The sequence below is a fragment of the Mustela erminea genome, chromosome 6 (genome assembly GCF_009829155.1).
Source record: "Mustela erminea isolate mMusErm1 chromosome 6, mMusErm1.Pri, whole genome shotgun sequence".
NCBI lineage: Eukaryota > Metazoa > Chordata > Mammalia > Carnivora > Mustelidae > Mustela > Mustela erminea.
In genome coordinates, this window is record NC_045619.1 from 138,932,211 (window position 1) to 138,944,128 (window position 11,918).

An 11,918-nucleotide genomic window follows, 5' to 3' on the forward strand; every position below is an offset into this window, starting at 1 on the left:
AATAAAGAAAAATAAATGTGAGAAGAGCATACAAATTTTAAATTAAAAAAAAAAGAGCCTAAGATCCTAAATTAACCCTTATGAAAAGATAATTATCCATATTAATGGGAGACTATTTATAACCCCGCAGACGGCAATAACATGGTTGGTAATTTTCTGAGTGTTTCAAGACAAGGAGTTCTTCTGCCCTGAAATTCACTGTATTTCTTTTTTTTTTTTTTTTAAAGATTTTATTTATTTATTTGACAGAGAGAAATCACAAGTACACTGAGAGGCAGGCAGAGAGAGAGAGAAGGAAGCAGGCTCCCTGCTGAGCAGAGAGCCCGATGGGGGACTCGATCCCAGGACCCTGAGATCATGACCTGAGCCGAAGGCAGCGGCTTAACCCACTGAGCCACCCAGGCGCCCTTCACTGTATTTCTTTAGGAAATATAGTGATCTATAGGAATATTAATCTTTAGGAAAATTATCAATACTTGGTAAACTTTTTAAAAGAACACTCTATATTTTTAGAGCAGTTTTAAGGTCACAGGAAACCTGAGGGGAAGGTACAGAGATTTTCCATAGGCCCCCTGCCCCCCATGCACACAAACCCACCCCCATGCCCCCACCCTCACTCTCTGCATCATTTCCCCAGCAGGGGACAGCGGTCACAATCCATGAAACTACCCTACACAGGGTTATCACCCAGAGTCTATACTGGGTTCACTCTCGGTGGACCCCGTACAGGCTTGAATCAATGCATCTATCTTCGGGGTGGTGCGCAGAGGACTTTTGATGCCCTAAACATCCCCTGGGGCCCGGCCGATTTGTCCCTGGTGACCACTGATCTCTTTACTGTCTCCATAGTTTTGCCTTGAGACAGAATGTCCTACAGTTGAGATCAGACAGTATGGAGCCTTTTCAGATGGGCCTCTTTGACTTGTAGGTTCCTCTCTGTATTTCCCAGCTTGAAAACGCATTTCTGTTAAGTGCTGTATAATATCCCAGCTTGCAGATGGCCTCATCTCCTGAAGGATGTCGTGGCCACATGCAAGTTTTAGCAAATACGAACGCAGCTGTTAGAAACATCCACAGGCAGGTGGCAGGGGCGTAAGTTTTCTGCTCCTTTGGATAAATCCCAAGGAGCACAGCTGTTCTATCACACAGGAAGAGTATGTGTGATTTTGTAAGAATCTGCTGCACCATTTGGCATTCCTGTTCTGATAAGTTTTAAAAACTTTTATGTACCTATTAAAGTCAGCAATCCAAAAACATTGAGGAATCAAAAAAAATTATCCTTTAATTAGCAAACCTGGGAGGAAGCCACGTTAGGACTGAGACCAAGGCAGAGACCCAAAGATCAGCTGGTTTTTCCTTGTCAGACTGGAGACACTGGAGACACAGTTCCACCTCTGGAGACACAGTTTACTACTCTTCAGATCCTGATCCCAGGTAGGGGGTTGCACACTGGCTTCATTTCATCCAAGGACCTAGCTCCAGGGCGTTCACCGCGTCCTCAATTTTGAGCATCGCTCATTCCTGTCACTGGCGGTGCCATTGGGCCATGGACCGGAGCACCCACCCAGCCCTGCGCTTGCATAAGTAACAGCCATAAATCACGACCTCCGTGAAGTCCAAGGGTTCCAGAACCTTTAGCTCGAGTGTGACTTTGCTCACTCGCTCGATGTACAGGATTTGTGATCCTGCTGGGCCAAGCAGAGCCTCCAAGGGCTGCGTCTGTACCTGCAACACCTCGGGATCTTTTAAGTCTTCAGAGCCTTCTACCCACGGTGGAATATCTTTTCGTTCCGGTAGCATCCCCATCTGGAAAGCCTCAAAACTAACCTCTCTCTGACCTGGGCTAGGCCTGAGTCACTGTGGGCCTCCGCGCCAGAAGCAACATTGAGGAATTTTTTAAGAGAAGGACAATGATCCAATGTGCCAGGAGACGCCTGGGTGGCTCAGTCGGTTGGGCGTCTGCCTTCAGCTCAGGTCATGTTCCCGGGGTTCTGGGATCGAGGCCCACATGGGGCTCCCTGCTCAGTGGGGAGCCTGCTTCCCCCTCTCCTTCTGCCTGCTGCTCCCCCTGCTTGTGCTCTCTCTTTCTCTAATAAATAAATGAAATAAGATCTTTAAAAAAAATAAAATGCACCAGTAGTTGGGACAGGATTCTTCCTCACAGGGGCTCACCGTATCGTCGCTTTTAAACAGCCTTTTCTCCCCAACTCCCTCCCTTGTCTGCGTGCTCCTGTGCCTCACTTTGTCAGACGACCCCAAAGGCCAGCTTTGCCAGAGTCCCTGTTTTGTCCCCGACACACAGTCACAGTCAGCCAGCAAGAATGGCCTGACTTTATAAGGACACTGAGCTCAAAGTGAATTTTTAAGAGATGCCTTAAGCTCCCACTCCCACCTCGTTCTCCCAGGAAAATAAACATCCATTAAAGATTCACTTCTTTGTGTGCAGGTAGGATCCAGAAGTCAGCATTTAAGACGCAGGCCTCCCTGGGAGGGAAAGACACACCCCCATAAACTGTCCTGTGGTCGCCTGTATCAGGATATGCTAACCTGTCTCCTTCTGTGGCCCTGAGAGAAGAGAAATGCTGGTGGTCTCCAAACAACAAGAATCAGATTTGGAGGGTTGTCAGGCTGGTTTGGGGAAGATACAGCGGGGATCCGCAGGTCCGCACTAGACAGCTCGGCGGGGCGGGAAGCTTGCCTGGGCGAGAGACTAGGGAGAAAGTTTTGGAGCAAAAGAGCAACATTGTTGCTTTAACTCTAGGTTGGTCAGGGCCATTCCCAGGAGGTGCCCCTCATCTTTACAGTCCATCTCCGGAGTTTCTGGCTGTCTCTATTCAAACCCAGAGCAGTCGGGAACCCGGAGCACCGTCCTCGCGGTGGCGGTGGCAGGGGCGGAGGTGGGGAAGCGCTGAGCAGACTGGCCTTCGGGGCAGCTGCCCTCACGTCCCCTAGCATGGAGCCAAACTGTTCCTGCCGAGAGTCAGAAATCAGCCCTTTCAACCTGTTGCAGTGAAGGTGAAGTGCAGTGACTTTTCCGCGCCGTGCCTGCAGCACCCAGCTGAGCTCCTGGCTAGTTAGACCTAGAGGAGCCAGGGAACAGCCTGGTTAAAGATTGTGTTCTCTGCAACGCGTCCCGAGAACACGCGGGTCTGGTTTGGTCGCAGCTGAGAGTCTCCTGTCTTGGCATTTTGCTGCCTAGATCAAGCCGACGATATCTAACGTGTAGTCCTCTCCCTTCGCCTGTATTTGCTGAGAATACGTGGGAAAGCAGGCCTGCCGAGAATCTTCCCATCTGCTCTAGCCCATTCAAGATACAGACGCCCTCTTCGTGGCTGAAAGAGACAGACCTCATGCTCCTGCGGGCTGGCAAGAGGGGCCCTGGGCAAACGAAGGGACAAGGGTTGCCTCTGGACCAGAAGCACATACTTTACCAGGTTTCCTTCTTTTTTTTTCTCCTCCTCCTCTTCTTCTTCTTTTTGCATTTTTTAAAAAAGATTTTATTTATTTATTTGACAGACAAAGATGACAAGTAGGCAGAGAGGCAGAGAGAGAGAGAGAGGCAGAAGCAGGCTCCCCGCTGAGTAGAGAGCCCGATGTGGGGCTTGATCCCAGGACCCTGGGATCATGACCTGAGCCAAAGGCAGAGGCTTTAACCCACTGAGCCACCCAGGTGCCCTTCTTTTTGCATTTTTTAAATGGAAACAAATTTCGCCAAAGATTTACATTTTGGCCATCTTAAAGCACCCAGGCCCCTGGTGTTTGCATGTTACGAAGTGGTGCAATCATCATGGTACCAAAAGAAGTTCTGGGGCTAAGGAGTCACTCTGTACTCCTCCCTCCTCCAGCTTCTACAGACTGCTGATCTGTGTCTGTGGCTGTTCGGGACATGGTGGGTAAATGGAATCGTACAAAATGTAGCCTTTCGTGCCTGGCTTCTTTCACGTAGCAAAATGTTTTCCAAAATGTTTTCCAGGTTCATCCCTTTGTCCGCACAGAGCCTGCTTCACCCCTTTAATGGGTACCTAACATTCCCCGATGGGGATAAACCATAGATACAAGAACATTTGTCGACTGACATTTGGGTTATTGCCACTCTTTGCCTGTTACGAATCGCGCTGCCACGGACATTCATGGATAAGTTTTTGTATGCACCTATGTTTTCCGTCCTCTCAGGTGTGTACTTAGGAGTGGGATGATTAGATCATACGGAATCCGTCAGTCTAACTCTCGGAGGACCCACCAGCCTGCTGGGTACAGTCATTCGGATTCCCACCAGCAACGTGGGAAGGCTCCAATTCTCGCACCTCCTTGCCCACCGATTTTCTGTGTCTTTGATCACAACCTTGAGGACGTGAGGTGGCATCTCAGCATGGGTCTGATTTGCATTCTATTGGTGACCGCTGATGTCCAGCATCTTGTCATCCGGGTTATTTGTGAGTCATTTCTGGAGCAACGTTCCAGAGCCAGAATTGTGTCGAGAGCTCTCTCCCGCGGCTCCGGGACCTCTGTGTGCACCACCACATCAGCCACCTGAAAATCTGGCGAACAGGCTTCTTCCATGCAGGCTGGCAAGTGTGGCCACCACTCGGGGCAAGCCCGCAGCACCCCCAGCAGCCGCACGTCATCCCTGGGGAAGGAGTCTCTCCTGTGTTCCTCTTTCAAGGTCTCTGAAGAGACAGGCAGAGCAGCTGTGCCCTCTGGTCTTGGTAGTTCTTCAAACCCAGTTTCGTTTCTGCCTATGAATGTCTAGAATACTCCGGCTCTATATAAAACCATTTCAAGCCCAGTATGACTACCAAGCTCCTGGCTTCCCCAGAGAAACTACCTTTTGCAGCAACACCTGCTTCCCTGACGCATATGGATGTCCGGTGTTTCTAGTATCTTCTCTTCAAGAGATTTTTCTTTCTCCATCGCTTCGTTTTGGCATACTTGTCGAAAATCAGCTGGCCGTTAGGGCAAAAGTTTATTTTTAGACTCTGAGTTTTGTTTGCTGACTTACATGTCTGTCGCTATGGCCCTGTCCTGCCACCTCGGTTACTGCAGTTTTACAACAAGGTTTGAAATGTGAAGCGTGAGTCCTCCCGCTGGGTTCTTGATCCTCAAGACCGTTTTTGCGTTATTTGGGGGTCCCTCATGTTTCTCTATGAATTTGAGGATTAGCTCGAGAATTTCTGCAAAGTAAGAGTGACCCCGATTCTGACAGGGGTTGTGTTGAGCATAAAGACCCACTGGGGGAATACGGCATCTCAAACTATCTTCCGGGCCACGGCAGACCCGTGACTCTTGGACCACTTCGAATTCTGAAGGAAGGTGTCCAACATGTGCCCACTTAGCAAGGGTCCGGCAGGGAACTCCAACATGCCTCGTCAGAGTACTGAGGAGGAATTGGCTGGTTTGGGGGTATTTGCAAAGCATGCACTTTTCTGGGCTGCTTGAATTCTCTACAGCAGATCACGGCATCCAAATGCCAGATGACTTCTCCAGGTAAGATGTAATTCGGTGACCACAGACTTTTTTTGGAGCCACGGTCAGACATCACTCAGATTCTTGATGTTGGCAGAAGGGGGTACAGGGAGATGACCTCTGCATCCCACCCCAGGGGAATTCAGTGGCCACAAGCTCCTTTGAGATGGAAAGGTCTCCACCAGAGCAGCTCTCAAAACTTGAACAGGCCTTCATAGGAAGGATCATGAATATAAATCATGAATATCTTGTCTGGACCTGAGGAAAAGGACAAAGAGCCTGCCCTGTTTTCAGTGCCTCCGAGGATTTCAGGGTATTGAATGTCTATGACACTCTGAGCCATAAGCTTTTCAACGATGGGTCCATGCCATATGTTGAATAGCAGGCATGTGGTCCCATGACGGAAGGTAACACATTGGCAAGAGAGATCAAATCTAGGTGACAGCATCCTAAAAGGCTCTCAACCGTTTTCTTGACAAACGTCATAGTTGAATGATTTACGAGGACATATGGTGGGAAAGGGAAAGTTCTCGCCACAGGGATGAGCAGTGTATTACCCGTGGGAAACCTCACTTCTGTTCTGGGGCATTCAGTTGTTGTGCAGAAGCAGGGCGCTGATACAAGGAATAAAGTAGCACCAATGGGTAAGTGATGATCCCAGCAAGCTGATGTTCATGAAGGGCTTGTTATTAAACACTGACCTTGGCTTCCTCCTAGCACACTGGCTCTAATCCCATCAATAAAGGAGGCTTTATTCATGTTTTAACTTAGTAGGTATTTATCGAAAGCTTATTATTATTTTTTATTTATTCATTTGAGAGAGATCGTGAGAGAGAGAATGAGAGCTGAGAAGGTCAGAGGGAGAAGCGGACTCCCCATGGAGCTGGGAGCCTGATCAGGACTCAATCCTGGGGCTCTGAGATCATGACCTGAGCTGAAGGCAGTCACCCAACCAACTGAGCCACCCAGGCATCCTATCGAAAGCTTATTGTGTCAAGCAACACTCCAGACTCCAGAGGAGCAAAACAAAACCGCGAAAATCTCTGATCTCGTGGAGGGCGCTAAGTTAATTGAAATCACCCTGATCTTTGGATGTTTTTATTTTCGTAGATCAAGCACCTGGGTAGGCTAAATACAGCACAATAGCATATCAGTTTGTGCCCACCAAGTACCAAGAAGCCGTATACCCGAATTGTAAAAGCAACCATGGGAAGCATTTTACTTTCCTCTTTTGACTTTCCTGTGTTTTCCACACTCTATTTGTTTTCCAAAATTTACATTTTGCCTTTTTAATCAGAGAACGCTCTTTACAGACTACTTGTTTTTGCTCATTATATTGGAAGTACCATTTAACATTTGCAAAGAATTTCAGGACTGGATTGCCTGTTCCCTCAAAGATTAGATAAGTGATTACCTTGTTACTTATAATTAATAAGTATATTATACTTCCTATATAAGTATAATACACAATATATTATATTATAATTAACTATATCCCTCCCTGGAACCGCATACAGAATAGGAAGTCACAGTCCGAGGGATTTGTGACCACATCCTTTTGTCATTGAACTGTATTCCTCTTACGCAAGAAATTCATGCTAGTTGCCAGATAGATATTAGTTTGGCCTTCCCCCAAATGGGGCTCTGGGGTATGATTTGAGAGTAAGTCGTTAATTCAGGAAGGGACCCAGGAGCATGGTGCGGGACTGGAGAAGCAAGATGGGAAAGAAGGAAAACCAGTAAAGTCCGAAGTAGCGGGACCTGGGTACAGGCACCTGAGGCTCAGGTCTGCATCAGACCTTGGAAAGCATATGCAGAGATAACTCAGTTATCCCCCCCAAAAGGCAAGAAAGCAGAGCTCACTATCCACCAACCTCCATCACTTATTGGCTGAGGCTTCTCCTAAAGGCATCAACTTCTGAGTACTTCCCACCTGTTTCATACGCACGACAAGCCACGCCCTGGGACCAGCTGACGGGGAAGTTCTTTCCCAGCAAGGTCTATGTACTCTGAGCAGTTTGGGCATGAAGAACCATAATCTCTTGGAAACTCAGCTCAAAGGACTGGACATTAAAGCAGGACAGTCCATCATCCACTGAGAGCCCTATGGATTTCAGGAAAAAAAGTAGTAGTGATGATTTTCCACCAGGTGCTTAAAAATGACGATGTTAGTTTCCGTAACTTTCTCCTTCTTCTTTAATTTTTTCCTGCATGTCTTTATTTATGGGGTGGGCGTCACAGAGCAGGATCTATGATAGGTGCTGGGTCAGGGTCCAGCCAGGGACCCAAGGACAGCTTCCACGGTTGACCTGGGTTAATTTCTGAGCAGAGGTGGGTAAAACAGTGGCCCACCTGCCTCCCGTCCCCAGGTAGTCTGTGTTCTGAATTGCAGCAGTAAGAGTGGAAACCACGTGTCTCTTTCCTGCATCACCAGTGACTGAAACACCTCTCGCTAGGACGTCCTCTAGCGGGGTGGGGATAACGGGAGATGCAATCCAGTGAGGAGTAAGAGGAGAACATGCATTTCGTAGGTGCTCAGCACTGTCCTAAGCATATGAGGCCGGCCCTGTATTCTTGCCATTTTTTCTGACTTAGAAGCGGATAAGAACCGATAATTACCCTTCCACTGGAGCAGCGACTTAACCTACCTGTGTGGGTGGCATGATCACCTTGCTGTGCCCTTCTGGGAGAAGAAAGAGCTACATAAAAGCTTCCTTTCCTGACCCTGCCAAGGACTGAAGAGTTTAAAGTCTTCAAATTTGATCAAATGCACAGAGAGGATGCCACAGAGGTCACACTGCTTGATACGCGAGAGGATGAGGCCCTCATTCCTCTATCCAACCAATGTAATAATGACCCATCCCGGACAGGCATCTGGGATGCAAAGATGCATTGCCTGAAAAAGCACTTAGGCCAGTGGACAAAGAAAATGGGTAAACAAATACGGTGAGATGGGGCAGAGCTATAAGTAAACTATGTGGATGATGGGAAGGGGGGAGCCGGGAAGGATGTTAATACTAATAACTAGCTCTTACTGATCCCTTCTTCTGGGCTGGGGGCTGGTTAAGGGCTGGACCCATGGCAAGCCTTTTAACACTTAGGAAGTCCCTGTGATGCTGGTACCATTATTTTCCCAACTTGAGACAAGAAAAGTGAGAAGCCCAGAGGTGAAATGGCACATGTAAGCCTTTTGGGAGAGACAGCCCTCTGTGGACCTTGAGCATTCCCGGAGGAACTTTCTGGGTGTGCCAAGAGCTTGAGGTCCTCACTGCTCTTTCCATGGGCTGATTCCTGGGGTGGTGTTGACAGAATGCAGCCTTGAGATAGGAGGCAGTATCCCCTCCTGGATAAAGAGAAGGGTTTTTATTCCACTTATTATGAAAGGGATGATTCTCCCATGCTCGGGGATCCTCTCCTGTAATGCAACTCACTGTCCCTGCAACCATCATAATGGGCCCTTTGTATGACTCCCATGAGACTTGGTGGACTTGGGGAGCAAACACAAGCTGACATGAAGCTCAATGTACTGTTTATCTCTGACCCGGGAGTCAGGTCTTCTGCTGGCATCTATGAAACACTAATACGTAAGGTTCATGGCCAGTACGTAGGATGAAATCTCAGTCCCATGTTGTCCTTGACAAAGCCACACAGCCAGTAAGTGGTAGTGAACTTTGCATTTGAACCTGGATAGTTTGGCTCTGAAGTGCACGGTATTAAATCCCACAAACACTACATCAAAGATAGGTAACTTTTCCTAGTAGAGTAAAGGCAGATTTTTTTAAGAGAGTGTGTGGTACTTCGATTGATAAGGGAGAAAGAACATTTCAGGTAGCGGGAGAAAATCGTGCAGTCTGGAAGCATCTAGTATGTTCCAGACACTGCAAGAATGGTGTTTTCAGACTGCAGTGCCCAGTGAAATTTTGTTCGGGAGTGGGGCAGGAGATGGGTTTGGAAAGACAGGCAGAGGCCAGAACATGAAAGTTCAGTTCATGGAAGTTCATTTATGGACTGAAAGGTTTTTCTTCTCTACTCCCATTCCCCCACTCCATCAAATCCATATTTTGAAATCCTAACCCCCCAGTGTGATGATATGGGGAGATGAGGCCTCTGGGAAGGGAGCCTGCATGAATGCAGTAGTGCCCAGCAGCCTTCTTTATCCTTTATCAGCAAGATGGTGGCCATCTATGGACAAGGAAGTGGTCCTTATGAGACACCAGGTATGGTAGTGCCTCAATGTCAGACTTCCAGCTTCCAGAATTGTGAGAAATAAATTTCTATTCTTATTGTCTAGTCTACAGCATTCTGTTCTAATGGCCGAAATGGACAAAGGCATGTGTAGATGTCATCGTGAGGATTCTAAGCAGGAAAATGACATGACCAGATCTGTGTTGGACTGGCTTACAAGATGAATTGGAGAGACCAGAGAGAAAGTGAGAAGCAGTTGTAATCATGTACCTGAGAGCCTGAACTTTGAAGCAAGAGCCAATGTTTTAATTTAATGCCTAATAATAGTAGCAATTGACTTGGAATGACTCCAGCCAGAATAGTTGTATTTGTAGTTCCTAAGCCTTGATCTTTATATGCTACATGTGAACTGGAAAAAGTGATCTTGGTGCTGCTAACTCCAGAAGGGAGACTGATGAAGAGACCCTGGGTGCTCACACTGGAAGACTGAGGTCAGCATATATGACCCTAAGGCACAGAATCATTTCCTCTCCTCCTGGTAGAACAGAAGGATGGAAAGAAACTCACAGGGAGTTCTGACCCAAAGCAGTGACTCTTACATCTTTCTGAGCAAAGTCCACTTAGGCAGAATAAGAAGCACACGTACTTCCTCTTTTCATAAGAAAAACATCAGTAACAACAATGGTCAACCCGAGAAGCCAACTGAGGCTTCTGACCATGGTGGTGAGGACTGGGGACTTGTCTGCTTTGGCCATGGGGTGCGGGTGGTCAATTCTTGGCTCCCCAAATTCACATGCCTTTAAATTTAGTTATGGGAAAAACTGCAGTTCAAAACATTATTGAAAAAGATAGGCGTTGCTCTACATCGTAGGCTTAGCCAAAGAGTCTGCAACAAACTCAATTAATAATATCGAAACTAAAGAAACTGTCATTTGTAGTGAAAAACCAACAATACCAGCAATGGAAAATTCTAATTTGGGTAGAATTTCCTGAGTCATCTAACATTCATTCATCCTTCCTCTTTTCTAATGGAGCTCAGATTTTATTGAGGAATATACTGGCCCGTTCTCGGCTGCAGATGGAAGATTCTAGCTCATCTGCTAATGTTCAGTTCTCCTTGCTGGTGATTGGGTTAGACACTGGCAGGTCACAAGGCTCTTCTGGACATTGCTGGGTCAGATGTAATGCCCAGATATGCTTTACCTGCCTTGCAACCTTGAGAGGTGTTCACATGAGGGATAAACTTGACATAGGGGTTAGGGGGCAGAAAAACTGAGACAGACCCAGAGAAGTGGAGTTTCCATAACTTTGGACTTGCTGTTACATGGGATAGCGAATACTGTCATTTGCTGCCCAAACCTTCCTGATACAATGACACACCAAGAGTGATCGTGCACAGAGGACAGAATGCCCTTTGGGAAACTGTGACATTAACAAGCCCTGAAAGAGCAGTTATGCTCTTCAGAATTCTGAGCTAGAATCTTTGATCAACTTTGGAAAACTACTGGTGGTGGTTTATCAGAATTGCATTTTATTAATCCTGCTAATGTCTTTATTACGTTGTTACTAAGGAGCCCTTCCAAGTGTATGTAAAATAAAAATTTAAGAGTCAATGGAAGGACATCCATTTTTGAAACTGCTCTTGGCAGAGAGTGGAATCCAACCAATATTAAAAAACAACAACAACAAAACACTTCCCTAAAAGGACTGGTGACATTTCATCCTAACAGAGGGACTGGTAGGTGATGTTTCCTCCGATAAATATTCCCAGTAAGAGCTAAGCTGCTATTTGTAGAATATAAGCTATAGTTAAAACACACTTCAAGGGGATAACTACCAGGGCACAGTTTATTATAATTATGGTAATTTTGAAAAGACTCTCAGACACTCATTTGGCTTAGCATGCAGAAACCCGTGAAAAGTTCTTCACTCTTCCTCTCCTGATAGCCATATGTATACTTGAGCCCCAACATTTTCGGTATTTTTCATTAATAATTTGGATGGTCTCATCAAAGCCAATGATCTGTTCTCTCTCTCTCTCTTTAAAACATATTTTATTTTTAGGTAATCTCTACACTCAATCAACATGGGGCTCACACTTACAACCTCAAGAAGAAGAGTCGCACTCTCCACCGATGGAAACAGCCAGGCACCCATGTTCTTTGTTTTTATTTATTTTTTTTGTAAACCAATGGTAATATGGCATTCTCTCTGAAGAGAGTTTGTGAAGATTTCTATAATTTTAATGGAAGATGTTTAGTCTTCACGTA

General features: G+C 46.5%; 1 protein-coding gene across 1 annotated transcript; it reads right to left on the reverse strand.

Annotated features, from left to right (window-relative positions):
* Positions 1-1,455: 1,455 nt before the first annotated feature.
* On the reverse strand, positions 1,456-1,806 carry LOC116593059 (developmental pluripotency-associated 5 protein-like). The gene is given in 1 exon segment (XM_032346831.1): positions 1,456-1,806. A coding segment is annotated over 1 exon segment (351 nt).
* Positions 1,807-11,918: the final 10,112 nt, after the last annotated feature.